The sequence below is a fragment of the Falco punctatus genome (genome assembly GCF_963210335.1).
Source record: "Falco punctatus genome assembly, chromosome: 15".
Taxonomy (NCBI): domain Eukaryota; kingdom Metazoa; phylum Chordata; class Aves; order Falconiformes; family Falconidae; genus Falco; species Falco punctatus.
In genome coordinates this window covers 23,749,290-23,770,418 of record NC_137595.1, presented here as the reverse complement: position 1 = coordinate 23,770,418, position 21,129 = coordinate 23,749,290, and the positions used below count along the sequence as shown (strand labels likewise).

Genomic DNA, 21,129 nt, shown 5'->3' with positions numbered 1-21,129 from the left:
TGTCACTCCCTCAGGCACCATGTTGGGTGGCAAATGGTCTTGGTTGCTAACAGGGGGCAGGGGACAGTCCTCTGACTTTACTGATGTTTTTGTTTTCTCTCTTTCTCCTTCCCCATTTCTGGACTCACAGCAAACCTTGGAGACGAATCTCACTAACCTGGTTAAACGCAACAGCGAACTGGAAAACCAGATGGCCAAGCTGATCCAGATCTGCCAGCAAGTGGAGGTTGGTGAGAGCAATCAGAGGAGCAGGGTAGTCATGGGGAAGGTGCACTGGGAAGCTCCTGGCTTGAGTGGCGGGGTGTGTGGGTTGCTCCTGTGTCCTCTCCCTGGGGGCTGCCCTGGGAACAGAGATCAGTGTGTGGTGGGAAGCATTGCTGACGCCGAGGGGCTGAAGGGAGGCTGGATTCATTCAGGGAGCTTAGTCCCAGGTGATGGAGGACACGGGGATGGTTCCCCAGGGTCTGAAGGAGAGGGTGGCATGACTGGGAGATGCTGGGAAGAGACACAGGATGCTGGGCTGGCTCAGGAAGGGAGGACCCGCTGCCTGCTCTATGCACAGGGGACAGCAGGTGCTTTTGCTCAAAGCCCGGGTGACACCGAGCGTGCAAACACAGCTGGGCTCCTAGGGAGGGGCAGCAGAGTCGTGCCTCTCGTAGCTGCCTCCTGCACTTGGTGTGGCATTGCCGGCAGCTCCCGTTCCCTTTAGCGCACAGGTGGGACGCGCTGGGGACGAGCGTTGCAAAACTTCGTCTGCAGCTGGAAGGCATTAGTGAGAGTTTGCTTGGGATACTCGGCGTGCTATAGCCTGCACCTTGCCTTCAAAGGCTGGGGCATCTCCAGCTGCGCTCCCAGCAACAACAAATCCTTTTGACTGCGATGCCTCGTGCTTCAAATTCCCTGTGAAACTCTGAGCTAGTTACACCTCCTTTCTCTTGTCTGGGGGTGCTGTTGAAGTAAACTAGTTAGCATTTGCAGAGCACTTGAATATCAAAGTGACAAGCGACCCGGGAAGGCCCAGAAGGCAGCACAGGTTGTGCCTGCAGAGCAGTGTCGGCGCAGCGTGCCGCAGCCAGGGCTGCCCGTGGAGCAGGGCCGGCTGGCCTCGTGGCCAGCTCCAGAAGGGACTTGTGGTCACGTAACAGCAGATTGTATCAAAACCACATCCCCAGGCAGGTGTGGAAGCTGTGGCAGGGGTCCTTCTCATCTCCAGGGTGCTTGTACTGTATTAATTGTATTTTTACTATTTCCTCTTGGGAAGAAGAGGCTGGGTTGAGCAGAAGTCCTCTCCACAGCGTGATGGAGAGGAGGGAAGCAATGGGTGTCTGCAGGTGCTGCTGAGGAAGCAATATAAAATCTCCATAGCTGCTTCCAAGCATTTAATATTGGGGTGTGCTCTCACCTCGGATGTGTTTTGGCTGTAGCAGCTCCCCATCCTGGGACTGAAGCCAAGCAGCTTGAGTCAGCCTGCAGGTCAGAGGGGGATAAAGGCACAGGCAGTGATGCTGGGAACATCTGGGTGCAGGGCTGAGGCAGGTGCTTTCCCCTGCTTTCTGGGACACAGGGCTGTCATTCCCAGCACTGATGCTTCTGGGGGCTGCCGCATCCACCGGCGAGCTGGGGCTGTGCCATGTTTGCAGGCAAGCCTTCCGTGCTGCGGAGGGTGCGCCTACAGCTTCCACGGGCTTGGGTGCAAGCTGGGGCTGCTAGTGAGGGCCCCTCTGTCCAGGGGAATAAAGGGGTGCTGGGGTGATTTGGGGACCCAAAGCAATGCTGATGAGGCTCAGCCTGCTGGTGAAATCGAGACTCATTTGAGTCTCTCTTTCCTCCTAAGCACTTTGGCATAGCCTTACTTTTCCTATTAACGTGAGAGTGTTTTCCTGATCTTTGCTGTATAAAGAGGACTTCCAGGCATTGCCTCCAGCTGCTGTATTCCCATTTTGCTGTGTAATTAGCTGCTGGCTGGGGCAGAAACCCTGGGAGAGCCTCTCTCATCCTGCTCTTCCCTGAGCCACCCAGGCACTCCATGATGTGAATGTGGAAACAGAGGGTGCCAGCCAAGGAAGACTGAAAGGGATCAGCCCCCATGGGTGTCTGTCTCAAGATGCATTGTGGCAATGGCTGTCCCACCCAGCCCTGAATGTGCGATGGAGATGCTGCCTCTTTCCCAGCATCTGGCATCTCATGCTCCTCCATACTGGGAAGCTTTTACCAAGTCCAACTTGAAACTTCCCTGCTGCAGTTTCAGCCTGTAACTCTGCCATGTTCTGTCTGCTGTGGACACCGAAGGAAAGTTATTTTGCTCATCCCTCCAGCAGCCTGTAGCATACTTGCAGACAGCCCATCCTCCCTTCCCTTTTTTTGGGGGGGCTGAGATAATTTCAGTATTAGTTTGGGTTTTTTTTTCCCAGGTTTCTTCACAGTACAGTCCTTGGTTTCTCTGCAGTCCAGACTGTCCCCCTTTTGTCCACGCTTCCTTGGAGATGCAGTGCTCTGAACCGGTGCAGTTCCCCAGCCAGGGCAATACTCTGCTCTCCTTCCAGTGCTCTGAGGAGAGAAGAAAGGGTTATTTTGGTTGTCTCCAGGCTATATTTCCATTTCTGTATCCCAGGGCAGTGGCTGCTGTTTTCACATGTAATTTTTGAGCCATCCCACCTCAGACTGTCTCTGCAGGCTGCTGCCTGGCTGCCATTCCTCAGGACAGTGAGATGCCCTGCGCTCATCCTCGCTGAACCTCACCCTGCTCCCTCAAGCTATTTTCCTCACGTTTCTTGTAATCGGTTCAGGGCCAGCCTCACCCTGTGGCAGTGTAGGCAGTGACTTGTCCCCAGCCCCTTGATGTACTCAGGGATGTCTCTATCCTTGCCATGACAGCAGCTTCCCTGCACAGCTGATCCAAACCTTTCTGCTGGATTGCAGCGGGTGGTTGTCTTCTCTGCTTTCCTTCCCCCTCCCAGGCACATGCACTCTGCCTCCCTGCATCCTTGCTGCGATTGCAATCTCTCCTGCCTGAGCTCTGTAGCAGAATGGCAACATTCAGGCTTAAGCCAGCAGCAAGTAGGAAAGGCTTTGTAGAGGGGATTACAGAAAGCATCGGAGGAAGAGGGGAGATCACCTTTAATCCTGTTGAAGAAAGGGACTCTGCTGACCTTGCTGCTTTGACCACTCGATCTATAAAAGTCTTTGTGTTCCCGGTGTGCAATCAGGCATCTTTTGTTTGCATCGCCAAGGGAAGTGTTTGTGCGAGCTGTGTGCAGGGATTGTGCCAGCAGACTGACGCTGCCTCTTGGCTGCAGCTCCGGAGTCAGGAGTTCATAAGCGATGCGCTCCTGTGGAAAACATTCTAGAGGAAGAAGGCGGTTAATACCTTACTGTTGTTTCAAAGTGCACATACCAATTAATAGCAAATTAATTTGCAGCTTCATTTACTGAAGTGATACATGGAGAGAAGCTGTTGCAATTAGTTTCTTCTTAATGGGCTATTGATTTCTTTGGTTGCTAAATTAAGCAGCGATTCCTTGAACCCGCACCTTTCCAGAGAGTAAAAACAGGCTGCTGCAGGGATCGCTGACGTAGATGTGGGGGGAGTTTGCCAGTGCCTGAGCAAGCGTGACCGGCCCTTGCTGGGGGATGCAAGCCACGCGGCTTCCCACAGGACTCTCCTGAGCCGCCTCGTGGGGATGCTGCGTGGGCTGGCTGGAGTCATTTGCCCGTAGCGAAGCCCATGGGGATGTGTTTGCACAGGGACCTGCAGCTTGTTCTTCTCCAGCCACATCTCAGGGAGCAACTGGGGCTCTTGGGTCAGGAGGGTGCTTCCTAACCCCTGTGTTTCCTGCAGGCAGCATCAGCATTTTGTTCTTTGCTCACTAAACAAGGTCCTTGTTGCTGTCCTGATGATCTGGACAGAGGAAGAGATTGCAACCCCCCTTTCTGAGAGTGCTAGCGGTGCTGTGCATGCCACCAGCAGCTGCGAGCCACTGTCGGGTGCAGCTCAGCGCGTGAGGAGGAAGGAGTTGAGATACTGGAATAAGGAGCGGAAAAATCACAGCTGGGTTTTGCAGTAGTGCTGGCCTTCTTGAGTGTGGCCACACTGATGCTCCCTGTTGCTCGTCTTGTCCTGCTGCTCTCTCTGCTGGTGTGGTGGGGAGAAGAAGGATTTTTGGCTCTGCAGTAGGAAAGGCTTTTGCCAGGGTGTCTCTCTCTTCGCCCGGGCTCGATTCGTTTGAAGTGGTGTGGTAAAATAGGTAGAAAATGGATGTCTTGCAGAGAAGGAGCCAGAAGGTCCTTGCAGATCCCTGGTGACAGTCATCAGCCCTCACTGCTCTTGAAGGTCATGAGGTCATGCTTTGACTCTGAGACCCACCAGGGATGGAGCAGGGATGCATCTGGATGTCCTTCCAAACCTTTTCCTCCTCTGGATCCAGCTCCAGCATCTTAATGACTGACCTGCAATGAGTTAAAAGCTATTTGGTATTCCTTTGTGATTCTGGAAGTTTCAGACCTGTAGACTGTCATTTTCTACATAGTTTAGAAGTTTTCAGCTTTGTTGGTTGTTTTGCTTAAAATAACAGTTGAAATACATTTCTCAGCCTTACTAAATATACAGTCCTGCCCTTCAGAGGCACCTTTTCAGAGAGCGCATTAAAGTGTGAAGTAAAAAATATCTCTGCCCCTCTACGCTCCCCCGTGAGTCCGAATGCAGGGGATTTTGCTTTTGGGCTATTTGTGGACATCGCATCCAGGCAGACACATGCAATCCCAGCATACTCTGCCCATCAAGGTGCGTTTGGTGTGAGTCCCACCGCATGTCCAGGACGCTGTGCCAGTAGCGCTCTGAGGTGCAGAGAGGGGCCCTCCAGAGAAGGGCGTCACGAGTGTCCCCAAGCCACTGAGCCTGTGCTGCCTGTTGGCGTGGCAAGGGGTGACTCCTCCTGCGCGGCGCATGGGAGGCTGCCGCTGCGAGAGGGCGAAGGGAGTAAACCCTGTGGCCGTGGTCAACATGTGGACCAGAGCCAGCGGGTACCAAACCTACAAAGAAGGCTGAGTTTGTAAAATGACAGGGTGGGTAGCTGCGGTGGTACCCACCCCATGTCCCCATCAGGGGCAGCAGTAGGAGATGCTGGCTGTGTCGCTGGCGGTGGGGCAGTGGCCCTCTCTGCTACGGCAGCCACAGGGCTGGCCTCGACGCAGGCTGGTGCATGTCCCCTGGGGCACAGCTGCTTTGATACGTAGCCAAAACCTGTTGATGGTTTTGAGGGTGACAGCACTGTGGTGGTGAGATAGGGTCCACTGCTCCCTTTTCTGAGCTGGGTTCCTGCTGCCTGGCTCTAGAGAAGGAGGAGGAGGAGGTTTGTCCGTGTGTGGATCGTGCCTCAGCCTGAGATTATGTTCTTCATCCCTCCACGAGCTGCAGCATGAGCCCTTTCCAGGTTTGGGTTTTACCATTTGGTTTTTATTGCAGGGCTGTGTTGTCCCTGGCACATTTCCCCGTGGCGCACACACATTGAGAAGGGTGTGTTTCCCCGCTCCTCCTACGTCTAAAAGCTCTTTCCCATGTCCAGCTCTTCTACAGTCGTAGCAGCCCCTGAGCCTTCACCCCCAAATGCAGCATTTACCTGGGAACTAGCTCATCCTAACAAGCAGTGGTCTGGCCAGTGTCTAGCTGTGCCTGCGTCAGGGCTTTTGCCAGCAGAGCTGTATCGGGTCTGAAATGCTGTCTCCGTGCTTGGCGGGCACTTCAGAGGTGGGACCCTGGCCTCGAAAAATGCTCCTCTTTTGGACAGAAGGGAGCTGGGGAAAGGGACTGTGGTAGCCTCTGCAGCTTCATCTGCCTTCAGCCTCCCAGGGAGTGAACACTGGCCGAGCTGCACATTTCTTGCCCGGCGCGGGTTTTCAGATTTCGCATTCATTTAACCAGGAGCTCGGGATTTCTGCTTGGCATGCCAGGCTGGAGGGGGAGCCTGGCGCTTGTTGAAGGACTCCCCCTGCTTCTCCTCCTGCTGTTGTTTTTGCAGTCCTGGTACCCAGGGCTCACTCTTTCTGGCAATAGCAAGCATCGGGGCTGCAAACACTTGCAAACAACCCTGATTTTGCGCTCCTGGGAAATTTGAGCGATGGCTATCTCTGTCTGTGCTTGTGCCTCAAGAGGCGGGCGCGCTGTCGGCATCCTCTGCCGCAGCCCGGGTTGCAAGGCAGTGCTGTTGCCTTTGCTGCCCCCAGCACAGATTGCTGCAGGCTCCAAACCCTGGGTCTGATTTCCCCCCTCTGCTACCTTCCAGCAGATTTGGAAGATTATCCGCTGTTTTTTTCTTGGTGGAGTTATCTTTGCAGACCATCAGCTGTCTCCCACTTCAGTGTTGCATAATCTGCTGGCCGTTTAAAAAAAGATCTTGTATCAAATGTGTTTAACTCTGGGTTGCCTTCAGACTTCTCCACTCTTTCACACGGCTTTGAGAGTACAAAATGAAGAAAAGCTATTTATGTCCTCTAGTACACTACTTAATTTAAGCGATAGAGCTCAGTTCCCTCTCTATAAAATGTATTTCCCCTTTCCTGTCCATCCTCCTGAGGATGCTGGTCTCTCCCGGAGACAGAGGACTGAAACCACTGCCTGTGCTTTCACTGCACTCTTTGCATGCCTTCCCTTCAGCTTCAAAACATAAAACCCCAAAAAACCAAAAAAAACAACCCTGTGTATTTGAAGCCTGAAAGAAGGTCCAGCAGGGATTAATTAGCCTAAATTAAGCAGGACACATGCAGCTTTTTTTGTAGAAACATGCCACTGTTCCCTTCTGCCTCCTGGGGCTGACACCATGCTCACTTTGGCTTGGAGGGGTGGGGGGGAGCCCCCCTATGCCTCCAGCGTGCGGACCCCGCTGCTCCTGCATCCCGGTCATCCCATCTCTCCAAAAGGCATGTGCTCCACCATTGTGCAGCAGCCCCAGCTCAGATTTACCTTCAGCATCCCAGCTGCTGACTGCCTTGGGAGGGCACCTGCTCTCTAAGGTCACCGGTGTCGTACCCAGCGCTCTTGGCAGAGCCAGGCTGGGCACCAATAGCTCTCGCACCCACAGCAGTGGTGCCTGGGCGGAAGCCCCGGTGGCCTTGGGAGATCAGTGAAGAGGGATATCATTGATGGAACTCCTGCTTGCGCTTCTCTACTCTTCTTTGAAGTCTCAGGGGACAAGTCCACCATCGTGTCCTGCTGCCTTCTCTTGCTGCTCCCTGCCCTTGCCTTGGACTGTGAACATGTGGCTTTGTAGCCCGGGGTGATGAGGGTTTACCAGTCCCTTCTGCAAAGATGAGAAGGCCATCTTGAGTGGCATCTTCCAGAGCAAAGCTTCGGAATTGGTCACTGAACAGTCCAGTCCAAACGAAGGAGGAACATGTGCTGGTCTTCCCTTTTAGCAGCACCTCTCCCTTCATGACCAAGGAGCTGGAGTGTCCCCTTGCAGCTTTCCCCAGAAGCACGCTGAGAGCCACACAACCTGCCAGCGATGTCCTGCCTGACGGGGGTGTAGCTGGGTGCTTAGCAGGGGAAGGAGAGCGTATGTGTTCTCCTTGAGGTCCTGTTTTGGTAGATGCTGAGCAGCAAAATTATCATCTTGGCCAACCATCTGCATGGCAGAGGCCACAAGGAGACCAGACCTGGTCTGGAAGAGGCCAGATTGTGTCCAAGGTGGTTGGACAGGTCAGACCTGAAGGTGACTTCTGGGAGGCTCTGGCCAGTCTGTGTCATCTTCAGTCCCCCAGTGGGACTGACCCAGGTCTACACGAGGTCTCCTCGTCTCCTGGCTCAAGTCCCTCCTCTTGGTGCAGCAATTCTGGAGGGAGTACTGATTGTGCTGTGCAGCACATTTTATTTCTTTGCCACTGAACCGTATATCGGGAATGAGGTTAGGGAGGGAGGAATATCAGCAGCAATCTGGAAGATGGCCGTGATCATGAAAGTGCTGTTTGATGCTTGCTCTGTTACCCTGCTGGGGGCCGGTCCAGTAGAAGCTGTGTGTCTCGCATTGGGAACTGTGGTTAGTAGGGGATGCTGTAGGGAGAAGATGATGGGTTTGAGCATCACCAGGCTCCCCTTGTCATGAGCCCAGAGGAAAATCCATTAGGGGACGGTGCCCCAGTTTAGGAATTGAACTGCAAGCGCAGTAAGAAATTTGCCTTGAGCTGGAGAAAGCTTAAAGAGTTATTATGGTCTTGGCACACATCCTACCAAACCTTTGCACTATGAAGAAATGGAGCTTTTTAGAGCAGCAGGTGCTGCCAGCAGCATCTGGTACTTTTTTATTTTTTTAGGGGGAAGATTGCTATTTGTAAAAGGCTTTACTCAAAGAGAGGCTCCTGAGGAGTGCTCTGTGACTAGTGGGTACTGCAGGCACTGTGCTGTGCCTGAAAATAAGGGTATGGAGGCGTCCATGGAGCCAGGGGCTGCCACCCTGCCTGCCTGGCCCTGCCTGCCAGGTTAGCAGCACCAGCGTGGTGTGCCCAGCTTCCCTGCACTGTGGGTGGAAAGCCACCCCCGAGGCAGTGCTGGAGCCCGTGGACCCTGTCAAGAGCATCCTGCGGTGCCAGGAGGGGGAAGGTTTTTCCTCACTGTGGCCTCACACCATGCTGCAGAGCTTGGGGCTGCAGCCCTGCACAGCGAGCGGCCGGAGCAGAGGCAGGGCGGCTGCACCTGCCCGACTTGCCCATGGCTGTTGCTGCCTGAGCTGGTTCAGCCCTTTCATTGAGACCCCACACGGGTCCTAACCTGCCCTTTGCAGCCATGCAGCTCCCCATGGGCTCTGCAGGCGTTCCCTCCCTCTGCCCGCGCTGGGCGGTTGCTTTCAGTCTTGCTTTTGCAGATGCTTTGAAGTCGTGGCTGCCCTTGCTCTTCCAAGCAGGTGCTCTCATTCATTTTTAAGCCTCTTCTTGCTTTAACGAGCACAGGGATACTGCCTCGGTGTCGGTGCACAAGCAAGCTGAGAGGCCGGCAAAGCTGGCTGCTTCTGCTAGAAGCCTGTGCTGCCGGACTCGCAGCAGGACGGGTAGGGCAGGGTAACCTCCAGCTGAGGGCAGGGTGGGGGTCACGCAGCCCAGGCAGCGCATCTGTGGCTCTGCAGAGCCCCCCAGAACGTACAGCCTGCCCAGGGAAGGGAGGCGGGGAGTTCCCTAAGCATCCCTGTGCGGGGCCGGCGCAGGCCAGCATGGGGTGTCAGCTCTGCCTGGTTGGTACCCAGCTGTGTTGGAAAGTGCTGTGGCTATGGGGGTGCAGCACCCCGGCAGGGCTGAGCCAGGCTGTGCTGCAGTGGCTGCTCCTGGGCTGCCATGTCCCTGCAGCCTGTCCCCTGACTCTCGGGGAGTCGAGGGGGGCAGTTCCGACGGAGGAGCGCCTGCCCCACAAGCCACCCAGCACGGCCCCATCACCTGGCGCTGACCTCAGACGTGCAGCTGGGAGGGCTTCACACCTTTCTCCAGCCTTTTTCTTTCCTCTAGCTGGTGTGGCAATGGATGCAGGTGAGCCAGCCTGCTTCTGTCTGTGTTGCAGGGCTGTTATCTCCTGCCCAGCTCAGCCCCTGGCAGCTGGCAGAGCCGGGGCTTGGCATGGAGGATATATATTGCATCTCTCCCTGCCTGAGCTGAGTGCACTGCGGGGCTGGGGGCTCAGGGACGAGCATGTCCCTCCTAACAGGGTGTGCTTTTGCTGTTCCTGGCCAGGTGAACACAGCCATGCATGAGGCTAAGCTGATGGAGGAGTGTGATGAGCTCATGGAGATCATCCGCCAGCGCAAGCAGGTCATCGCTGTCAAGATCAAGGAGACGAAGGTAAGGAGGACTGGCTTGTGTATCCACGGTTCAGAGGTCCTCTCCTGTGCCCATGGGGTGGCTGGTGCAGGGTCTGCCCTTCCTGTCTGGGCACAGCCCAGCAGTTTGGCAGCCCGTGATGCTGGGGAGTCCCAGGCACACACAGGGGCTGCTAGCAGCCTGTATTGCCTTGCCCGGGAAGGAACTGCTGTGGGCAGCCATCGGTACACACAGCTTTGCCTCCCTGCTGCTCCAAATGGTGTGCATGTCCCGGTGTCCCTTGCTGCTGCTGTCCCCAGGGCTCTTCTGCTGAGGACAGTGCACGAACTTGACATGGCTGGAGGAAGGAAGGGGCGTTGATTAGCATGACAAATGGGTACAGTTGCTTGGATCAGTCCAGACAGCTTCCTTAGGGCTTTTCTAACACCATGGTGCTAATATAATAATGTAGAATTAATATTGAAGGGCCATCCAAACATGGCACTGCAGATAAAGAAGAGGCTACATGCTCTGCATTGCAGCATAGGTGTAGATGAGCTGGTTTCCTCACCCTTTTCTTTGTGAGGGGGTGTTTGGACCCTTCCTCCAGCAGTCTCAGGTGTTCTGGCTTTTCCCAGTGGCTTCTGTGCAACGGGGAGAGGCTGGAGGGATGCCCACGGGAGTTTACAGCACACTTGCACAAGCCCTTTGGCTTTCTTACTGAGCTGGAACGTGCATTAGGGTCCAGCTCTGCATCCATCAGTGCCAATAGCTAAGCCAGGGAGCAGCATCAGCCCAGATACAGATTTTTTTTGCAGGCAGAAGTTTGGGAGTGGGTTACACTGCCTGTGTACACAAGAGAGACGACCAGCATGGCTCTTGGACACCCTCGGCAGCAGTGGAAGCTTTAAGATGCCTGCTTTTATCCCAGTCACTTCAAGGAACATATTTTATGTAACGGTGCCTTCTGCTGGTCCATCTGTCTGTCTGCCTCTCACTTCCCACCCTCTCCCCCTGATGTCTTTTGACCATGTTGTCCAGTTTCAGCCATACTTGGCAGGGAGCTGGAAGGCTCAAAGATGTTACTTTCCTACAAATTGGCAGCTGGGTAGAGGAGGGAGGCCCTGATTAGTGCCCAGAACCATCAGCAGAAACAACCCGCAGCTGCTTGTAAATTGCCAGGGTAGGAGCAGCAAGCTTGTGCCCGCATAGCTGCAAACCCAGTGCTGCACCACTGGGAGATGGATGTGGGGATGGCGGTACTGGCAGTATGGGGGAGGGGACTGCATCTGGTTTCCAAAGTTACCTGGCAACTGGAATAAGCCTCTTTGCTGATGAAATAGGGCTAGAGATGGAAAAGGGCGAGTTTGCAGCACTGCAGTGCCCCTCCATAGCCCCCTGTGCTGGCTGCAGGGAGGCTGGGCAGGTTTCCTTCATTGGTTTTGACACCTCTGAGCAACACTTGCCAAGCGTGAACGGGAAGCAGCCTTTCTGAGCAGCCCCAGCCACGAATATCTGAGAGTTTAAAAAGCTCCAAACACAAAAGAAAGGAGGAAGTGCTGGAGACTGTGGCTGGTTTGAAGTGCTCCAACTGCAGTGAAAAATACTGCTTTCCTGCTGAATTGCCATTTGGTTTTCCATTTGTTGTGGGCTGCTCTTCCTGAGAAATGGCCCGATGGATGCATGGAGCAGCCAGTCACAGTGGCACAGGGTGCTGGGAAGAGTGGCAGCCCCAGGCCTGAGAGGGACCGTGTATGGAGGCAAAAATGTTGCGACCGTGGTTTGTGTCCAGCCAGAGAGCAGCCCTGGGAGGAACGGGCTGCTCCGTTCTGGGGCTGCTCTGGTAGCTGGGAGGTGGAGCCACTCCGGCTCTACAAGGCAGCGAGAGGGATGTAAGGACCAGAGCAGCTGCCTGAAGGTTATGCTTGGTCATGGGTGGGAGCGAGGGATGCCAGGGGAAGGTGCCTGACAGGTGCTCCTCGAAGACGTGCCTTAGAGGTAAGGAAGCCATGCCCACACCGGGTGTCTTTTAATCCAAATCCTAAAAAAGGATTTATCCCAGATGTGTCGTGCATGTGTCTTTGGAAACACACCAGAGATTAGATAACGGGAACCCACGTGCAGCTCCAGGCTGGGATCACACCTGGCAGGGGTCAGGTTTGTGCACTACTGGGGCTTGGATACCAGCGCCTGAGGCTGGGCAGCATCCCATAACCCATGCTGGCCCTGAGGTGGTGGGGGTAGGTGGGAAGGACCCAGGAGGCAGCAAAAATCACTGGGAGGATGCAAGAGAAGGAGCAGGAAGGAAGCAGGCAGCTGGGCTGCCCTGAAGAGCACTCTGCCAGACACGGATCCAGCTGCAGGTGCCAGCACCCGTGTCACCCACCCGGGGCACCGCAGGTGCTGGTGTCGCAGCCCGGCCCAGCTGGCCTGGGGCCAGGGCACCTGCACCTCCTTTTCCCTTAGCCACAGCGGATGCTTTGCCTGGGATTAAAGCTGCAGGCTGCCGTCATTGTGGGGATGCAGCCGAGGAGAGCTGGGTCCAGGCACACCAGTGGCTCCTGGAAGTGATTGTGGTAAAGGTAGGGGCTCTCCTGCCTCTGCCTGCCTGAGGCCAACAGCTACTCCAGAGCTTGCCAAGTCCTCCCTCGAAACAAAAGTCGTGTTATTTCTCCTCCTTTTGCTCCTTTTGATAATTCTTTTCTGACAAGCTTGGTCATAAAGTGAACCATCCATCAGCCAATTAAGCCCCAGCAGGAGAATTGCTTCCTTGTGCAAATCGCCGTTTTAAGCTGTGCCTGCCCGCTGCTAGCGAAGATGAGCCCATGCTTGTCCCCGCCATGTGCCACCAGGGCACGGCTTGCTGCAGCGTGCCACTGTCTGCCCTCATCCCCCGGGATGCTCCCCAGGGTGGCAGCTCTCTCTGTCCCCAAGCCGTTGCTGAGGCGCTGGGAGTTGCAGAGCTCCCGATCGGTCCGAGAGACCCTGAGGTGTTGAATGGACATGTCCCTCCTTGTGCTCTAAGCAGACATGGAGTGACCTGTGCTGCTTGTCTGACCCCCTTGCTTGGATGTCATTCATCCAAGCCAACATGTTCTTACTTAGAAACAATCTTGGCAGTGTGGTGGGAGTGAGAAGGACGTGAGAAGCAGTGGCCGTGGAGTGATCCATGCCATCATTCAAATGTGTGTCGCTGACTTTGTCCATCCATGTCTTATCCCATAAGCCGGCCAGGTGCCCTGCTCTTTGCATGGCTTCCCCAGCCTCCCCAGACACTGGCACTGGGATGAGCTGGGTGTCTGTGGGATGTGCTGGAGGGAAGGAATGTTGTGCCGAGGGACCTAGGCAGGCTGGAAGAGCCGGGCCCATGTGAACCTCACGAGGTTCAACAAGGCCAAGTGCAAGGTCCGGCACCTGGGTCAGGGTGACCTGTGGTATCAATACAGGCTGGGGGATGAGTGGGTTGGGAGCAGCCCTGCGGAGAGGGATTCGGAGATGCTGGTGGATGAAAAAAGGGACATGAGCCATCAACGTGCACTCACAGCCCAGAAAGTCAGCCGTGTCCCGGGTGCATCACCAGCAGCATGGCCAGCAGGTCAAGGGAGGGGATTCTCCCTCTCTGCTCCGCTCTGGTGAGACCCCCGGGAGCACTGCACCCAGCTCTGGGGTCCCCAGCGCAAGGAGGACACGGACCTGTTGGAGCGGGGCCAGAGGCGGCCACAGAAATGGTCCGAGGGCTGGAACCCCCCTGCTAGGAGGAGAGGCTGAGAGATCTGGGGTTGCTCAGCCTGGAGAAGGCTCCGCGGGGAGACCTTGCTGCGGCGTTTCAACATCTGAAGAAGGGCCGAGAGAGACTTTTTACCAGGCCTGTAGCGACAGGACAAGGGCGACAGTTTTGACCTGAAGGAGGGCAATTCAGCTTGGACATAGGGAAGAAACGTTTTTTGATGAGGGGGCTCAGGTTGCCCAGAGAAGCTGTGGATGCTCCATTCCTGGGACTGGTGAAGGCCAGGCTGGGGGCAGGGGGAGGGGGGGTTGGGCAGCTTCATTCATCTAGTAAGAGTTGTCCCTGCCAGTGGCTGGAGGGTTGGACTAGATGGTCTTCAAAGGTCCTTCCCAACCCACACCCTTCTGTGATGCTGTTTGCAGACAGCCTCAAACCCCGTGGACGCTGGGGGGTGGCGGTACTGCCAGGGAGATGGGGAGCAAGGCCAGGTTTCCCAGGACAGCCGCAGGAGAGTGTTGGCTGTGTGGCAGCTTGCAGGGTGCTGGCAGGGGTGTTTCTGGATTCACAGCTTTATTTGCTATCGCTGTAATTCAAACTGTGTGTGTTAAGTGTTAAGTCAACAGCGAGTCGGAGCCCATGACTTCTTGCTGCGGTGGAAGCAGGCTGCATGTCTGGTCCTGATAACGGTGGTGGCAACAAATCCAAGTGTCACGCAGTAACAAGTGGAGCAAGCACTACCTGCTTCATCTGGTCCTGCTCCCAGCTGCCGGCATGCCAACCCTGCGTGCATACATGGCAGTGCTCCTGGGAGCTGGCAAGCTGGTGCATAGGGAGCAGAGTGATTAAACTGTCCTGATGTACTCTGCTGCCTCCCCCCCCTGCCCCTCTGTGCCTACCTCCATCGCCCACCTGCTGCTGGGCTTGCAGCTTGGCTCTGGGACCCATGGCCGTGGTGTGGTCAGCCCCATCCAGGATCTTTGTGGGTGCAGGGAGATGCTGCAGCCCCACATCACACTGCGGGGACATGGGGCAGGGAGCTGATGTCTTGCAAAAGCCTAGGAGAAGGAAGAGGGAGAACGCGCAGGGTACTTTGGCCACCTAATGGCTCTGCCACTTCTGCCAGCAAGTGACAGCTGCCTGGCCGCATGTTGTCACCTCCCAGGTTTAACCTGAGCTGCTTCGCTGCTTGCATGGAGCCTGCACAGGGCTGGCTGGGGCCAGTAAATGTCGCAGGATGGGTGCCAGGGTCTCACAGCTGTTCCTGCCAGATGGATGGAGAAGGCAGGTACCAAGGGCATCATCACCTCTGACGAGTGATGTCCTCGCCTCCACTGCCAACGCAGTGGGTGCTTCCCGAGGGATGCCTCACCCTGGGTGCCTTTGGAGAGCTCACAGTGCTGGCTGGAGGATGCTCGAGTGTCCTCCCCTTGCCAGTGATTCACCCCAAGGTCCCCTCCTGCTGCAGCCTGGTGTGCTGCTCCGTGGTCGGCGCTGGAATGAGTGCAGCCGGGTGGGTGCCATGCTGGGCCCACAGAGCTCCATCACCGGGCACCCAGCCGTGCGTGTCACAGTGCAATGGAAACCCTTAGGTTTTGGGGAGGGATGGAAAGTCATGGCTTTTTCTTGGCTTGATGTGCTCGAAGCTCATCTGTTGGCTTTTCACCCTTGGTCTTGTTTATTTTGAACTCCTGCAGAGGTGCCGGGGGCTGTGGGAAGATGCCCACAAGTCGTGCAAGGGGAGCAGGGCCCTGCTGTCAGCCAGGGGATTAGCTGCTACTCAATTGTAAATGCACTGACAGCACTGACACCTTGAAAGAGCAGCTTGAGCAGCCTCCCATCCCCTTCAGGAGCTCCTGCTCTCGCTTCCTGATGGATTTGCTGCAGGGCAGCCATGGCCAGTGAGGAGCTTCAGGAGCTGCTGTCACGATGCCTTCATGAGGCTTGCAGAACGCCCTGCTCCCTCGTTAATAAAAGGAAATACTCCGAAGATGCGCAGATGAGCAACACAGTGTAGCAGTTGCTCCTTTCGGAGGTGGGCTGGGAGAGCTGTGGGTGGTCGTATGGAGCAGAGAGGACACGGCTAAAGCTCTGCCGTCACATTCTCACAGGATAAGTCTAGCATGATGCTCAGTCACAAGCATCAGCTAAGTAAGTGAGAGGAAATGGTGTCTGTGGTTGGTGCCGCAGGACCGCTCGTTTCGGTTTAAGACATTTGTGTGATGCCATTCAGGAGAGCCTCATGTGGGATGCGGCTGCGGAGCATGGGGCAGGGATCTGAAGCAGGATTTATCATGTCAGAATCTGCTGTTTCAGGTACTCCCAGTCCAGCTCCATCTGCCAAAATGTGTTTTCCCCTCCCCTGGGTGTCTGCAGGATCCTTTGCTGCAGATGCACACAGGAACAAGGCAGTGGGGATTTATATTCCATTAGCAAGTGCCTCATTGTCCATCTCAAGATGCTTTTCCAGATACAGAATTACTTCTAGCTTGCCTGTCAGTGCAATTCTCAGGGTGCTGATTCACCCCCTTTCTTCTGTGTTTTCATTGGTGCCAACGTAGGGCCCAGGACTGCTCCTCCCAAATCAAAATACTGCCTCTGGCAGCAGCAAAGCATCAGAGAGCCAGAGAAGTGGTACAGTGCGCTTTAACATGTGGTATTGACCTCAGCCAGCTCGAGGCATTCCTGAGCTTCTCTGTGCTCCCAGCATAAACAGGAGAACTACCCTACAAATCTGTCGGCTCCTCTGTAACCCCCCTTTTCCCTCCACCCTGCTTCTGATGTGAAGTCGGTGCCAGGAGTGGCTGCACGAGCATGTGCTCATGTAGAGACAGGAGGGCAGGAAGGGGGTTACGTCTCGTGATTATTTTGTTGCCAGAGCCGTAGACCCTACAGAAATATGACCATTGCTACCCATGAGCAGCTTCAGGGCTGACCTGGGGCTTGTGCCTGCCTTTTCTTTAGCTTCACCCTGGCTGCATGCAGGAGGTGGGAGTTTCAAAGGTGGTTTCCCTAGTGCTCCAGCCCAGCATTCCCAAGACTTGGAGATTTTGCCTGAGAAATAGTTTCTCCTGGTTTCTTTGCTCTCCTCACTGCTGCTGAGCATTGGTACTTTGCAGGAGAGGAAAGAGGTGCCATCAAACCTGTTCTCTTTATTCCTTAATGGCTTAAGCCTAAGGTAAAGCCATCAGTAAATACCTTCTACAGAGCTTTGCGGGGAAAGGGCCGAAGTGTCAGAGGTGCGTTTCCCTGGAGTCACTTCACGTCCCCTTTTGAATGGTGGCTGGGCCAGGTCTGAGCTTCCACCAGCCACGGCAGAGCCCTCAGCCCTGGCCCCCAGCATGGGCTGTGTCGGACTCACAGGACACCTGGGTGGCCGGAGACAGCCCGTTCAAGCCACATGCACTATTTTTGGGTGCAAACTGGCGCTTGGGCTGGTTTTGCAGCTCCTGCTTCCCTGTGTTGTGGGTAACTCTCCTCTCCTGTTCTTACTGCAGCACCTCACCTTTAATTGCAAAACAATTTGCGGCTGCAGATGTCATGTTTTCCAGCAGCTCTGCTGGGGCTGAGCCAGCATGAGGTTTCCTTGCTCTGTGCTTTGCAGGAGCGCTCCTCTCCCGGCCACATCTACTGAGAGCTGGCACAGGGGGGATGATGTTGCATTTGCATGGGAGAAGCAGAGAGAAGATGCATCACTTTCCTACGCTGATCATGCGTGGGACCCTTAGAGCAGCGCGGAAGCTTTTCCCTGGGGCTTTCCCACCCACAAGCAAAAATTAACATGGAAAAAAATAGAGAAAAGAGGGAAAAAAAGGAGAAAAGAGAGCACTGCTGCTCTTCCTCCCCGGAGTCTTTGGAGACATTTCCATGCTGTTTCACTGCTCCTTGCATCCCCTGAGCAGCCCCTGCGTTCGGATGGGGTTTCCTCTTCGCTTTTCAAGCGACACTTTTGTTCCCCTCTGCTCCTTTTGCAGGTGATGAAGCTGCGGAAGCTAGCCCAGCAGGTCGCTAACTGCCGGCAGTGTCTCGAGCGCTCGACGGTCCTCATCAACCAGGCAGAGCATATCCTGAAGGAGAATGACCACGCACGGTTCCTGCAGACAGCCAGAAATGTGGCCGAGAGGTGGGCTGTCACTGGCATGCTCAGCTTAGGACACCAGTGGGGTGCTGCTGGAGTGTCCCCTGGTCGCAGGTCCCTGCCCAGGGACACTCCATCCTACCCCCTGCAGCCTTCAGCCCTCAAATAAATACTGGGGTCTGGGGTGTCGCTGGTTCCCGTCCCTCACCAGACAGGAGTTGCATGGCAAGTCCTAGGGAAGCCGAACACCTACTGTGGGAGCAAACATCGTTCCCAGGGCAGGAGGGATGTGGTGGAAATGCCAATCTGAAGGGAACCTGGCAGGCATTCAGGGCTGGGATCCCCTAAGGACAGAGCCACCCCACTGCTCTGGGGACCTGTCCCCAGGCCAGGTCACTCTCCTGGGACAGGAGCAGTGGTTAGTAGGCGAAAGCCGGTTTCCTGACTGTAATGTCACCGTGAGGCTGCTTGCACCCTTTTAATCCCCCACCTTGTCGCTGTCAGGCATCAGGAGCGGTGTGCACCCTGATGCGTATTGATGGTGTCTTCTTTTCTTTCAGGGTCGCCATGGCAACTGCATCCTCTCAAGTTCTGATACCAGATATCAATTTTAATGATGCCTTTGAAAACTTTGCTTTAGATTTTTCAAGAGAGAAGAAGCTGCTGGAGGGGCTGGATTATCTAACCGGTGAGTGCACAGGTGCTCCCATTGCCTGCACACCACACCTTCCCTGCAGCCCTCTCCTCTGCACCCTGCCGAGGGCCGGCAGGCGTATTTCAAAGCAAACCAGTTTGCCACTCATTTTCACCACTAAAGAGTGCCTGGTTAGCTGTGGCAGAGCAGAGGCTATGCTGTCACCAGGACTGACGTATCCCCATCCTCCTGTTGCGCTCTGCCTCGCCTTGGGGACAGCGGAAAACTTCAGAAAGCGGGTCAGAAATGACCCCCTCCACGACCCTGGGAGGAGGCTGATGCCCATGAGGATCCGAGAGGGTGGATTACAGAGAGGCAGTGGTGAATTAATCAATTACTGTACTTCTAACACACTGCATCCTTTAGCATTTCCCTTTTGCTGCCCCTTTTGCAGATCTCATGGTGATAAATTATGAACTTCTGTGGGCAGAAACCTTGCTGGGCCTCTTGGTGGTGCCTTGGTGCCCACAGCACAGGCTGGATGCTGCTCTCGCCCTTGCCTGGGGCGACGCGGGCTGTTGGGGAGCAGCCCTGCTGCAGCCAACTGCTGCTGAACCATGCAGCGTGCTGGAAAAGCAGGGGCAGGGGTGAAAGCTCCGGAGAAGCGAGGACATCCTTACTTACCAAAATCTGATTTTCTTTATCGTGAAGCACATCAGCTTGCAATGAAAGATTAACAACAAACGTGCCTGGAACAGTTATGGGACAGTTAGTCCAAAACCGGTGCTGATAAGTTAGGTGGATTTTGAAGTGGCTTCTCAGGTCATTTCAGGATAGAGGTGTCAGACCTGATGGAAGCAGCAGCAAAACCCCCTTGTTCTGGCATGCCTGAAAACACGCTGGCCCTGGATATTTTGTTACGTCACTAAAAAGTTAAGTGGGAAACACAATGATGGATAAAATGAGACAGTTGTTTGTGTCGAGACTGCTCCCTGCATGAACCTATCTCTATCCTTAAGGGAGAAAAAAAGCCTATTATATTAAGAAACTCAACAAAATACGTTACCTGTGATCTTCTGCAGCGCCAAACCCGCCATCTGTCCGAGAGGAGCTCTGCACAGCTTCCCACGACACAATCACTGTCCACTGGATCTCAGAGGACGAGTTCAGCGTCAGCTCCTATGAGCTGCAGTACACCATCTTCACCGGCCAAGCCAACTTCATCAGTAAGTCACCGCGCACCAGCTCAGTTTGGGGGGCCGTGGTCCAGTTTGGGAAGAAAAAGATGCTTGGAGAAAATCAGCAGGTTTGAAGGCTGGGAATTAAGGGAGGGAACTGCAGCAAAGGATCTGACAAGGACATTGCTTAGGGCTGTAATCAAGGTGATGGGGACTGCCCCATGCTGGATTGTTTTGCCCTGCACTTGGTGTCTGCAGCCTCTGGCTTGGTGAAGCATTTGGTACATGAGAGGGTCTCATCAGTCCCACCTACCGTGTCTGTACATCCCATACAGCGCCCTGGGATAGTACGGGCAGGGTGGTGCTGGCTGCTCTGTGGGCTGATAGTTAAGCATGATTTATATACCCTCCGTAACAATATAGAGGCGCGTCTCTGGGTAATTCTTCCTGAAAATAACTGCCATACCTAATTATTTTTCCACACTGCCACAAATTTGCTTGGCAGGAATGGGATTTGAGGACCAAGGAGGGCTCTTGTGGAGGGGCTGGGTTGGTAGCTAATCACTTCAGAAGCACTGTGGTCAGACAGCAAGGAACCTGCAGCTCAGGGCGCAGCATCCAGCTCCCCTGGGAGAGCCTGGGCTTTATAGACTCTGTGGTGCTCAGCATATTTTCCGTTCCATGCTGTCTTCTAGTGCAACAGGACAGCTTTAAAACAGCTTTACAGGGGTGATCCTGCCCCCAGGCTTGCCACAAGGGCAGGACAGCAACTTCTTAGATGCAAAGCTCCCTCCTGGATATTTGTTATTTGATGAAGACTATGGTAGTTATGGGGGGTTTAATATTACAAATATTTCAACAGTGCATTTAACAGCTGGCTCCACCCTTTTGGGGGGAGGTGACGGGGTCCAGAGACATCTGGGTATGGATGGCTGGTTGCTTGTGAGGCGCTCTTGAGTGCCTGGTGTGTGTTCAGCCGCAGCGAGCAGGAAAAAGCAAGCTGGTGAATATGGTGACTTTGAAGGGACGCATTCTGCCCTGGTTCTGCTGCCTAAGTGCAATGGAAAACAAAAGCAGTGAAGGAAGCAGAAGCAACAAAGGGAAAAGAAGGTGCTGGGACACCTGTTGCAAACTGGGGGAGGTAGAGCAGCTCTGGCAAAGCATCTTTTTGTCCCGGCCTCCTCCTGCCACTCTTCCAAAGGTCAGGACTTTAAAACCCAGAGCTGTCCTCCAGGGGCACCCCGGCCGCACGCAGGGGCTCCGTGTGCCGCCGCTCATTGGCATCACTGTTAGCTGAGGGGTCTGTGCCCTGGAGGACCCCTACCAGCCCTTTGCAGCACTGTGCCGGCCAGGGCCAAACGTGGTCTCAGGGCACGGGGCCGTGCTGGGCACAGCTGAGCTGTCGCTGTCGCAGGCAGGGCTCTGCCTGCAGCTGTGCCAGGGCTTCGGGCGGCTGTGCCTGCCCCTGCAGTCCGCCGGCCGGCAGGTGGGAGCTCTGCCCAGGGGTAGCCAGGCAGAGGCCCTCAGACATCCCAAATCAGCTGAAGGCTTGAAGATAAAATGAGCCAGAAATCGCCTGGGGATCAAAACTAAAGGAATGTGCCAAATGTCTGTTTGATTTCCTCCCCCTACACCTGAATTGACCAAAAGGAGACTCAAACTCCGGGCTTTCTGGCACCGTGGCTTATCATTAGAGCTGGTAAACTGCAGGTTGGAGAAGCTGGGGCTGGAAGCTGTGACCCCCTGC

General features: G+C 55.0%; 1 protein-coding gene across 2 annotated transcripts in view; it reads left to right on the top strand.

Annotated features, from left to right (window-relative positions):
- MID2 (midline 2) overlaps nucleotides 1-21,129 on the top strand; it is a gene marked incomplete at its 5' end in the record, with an annotated part of 113,963 nt that overhangs the window by 77,412 nt on the left and 15,422 nt on the right. The window contains 5 exons of one of the 2 annotated variants that reach the window (XM_080365301.1): nucleotides 131-226; nucleotides 9,703-9,810; nucleotides 17,467-17,615; nucleotides 18,131-18,258; nucleotides 19,287-19,430. In XM_080365301.1, the coding sequence (XP_080221427.1) occupies nucleotides 131-226; nucleotides 9,703-9,810; nucleotides 17,467-17,615; nucleotides 18,131-18,258; nucleotides 19,287-19,430 (625 nt within the window). Of the gene's footprint in view, nucleotides 1-130; nucleotides 227-9,702; nucleotides 9,811-17,466; nucleotides 17,616-18,130; nucleotides 18,259-19,286; nucleotides 19,466-21,129 lie in introns of both variants that reach the window. The other variant, XM_080365302.1, reaches the window with a different exon arrangement.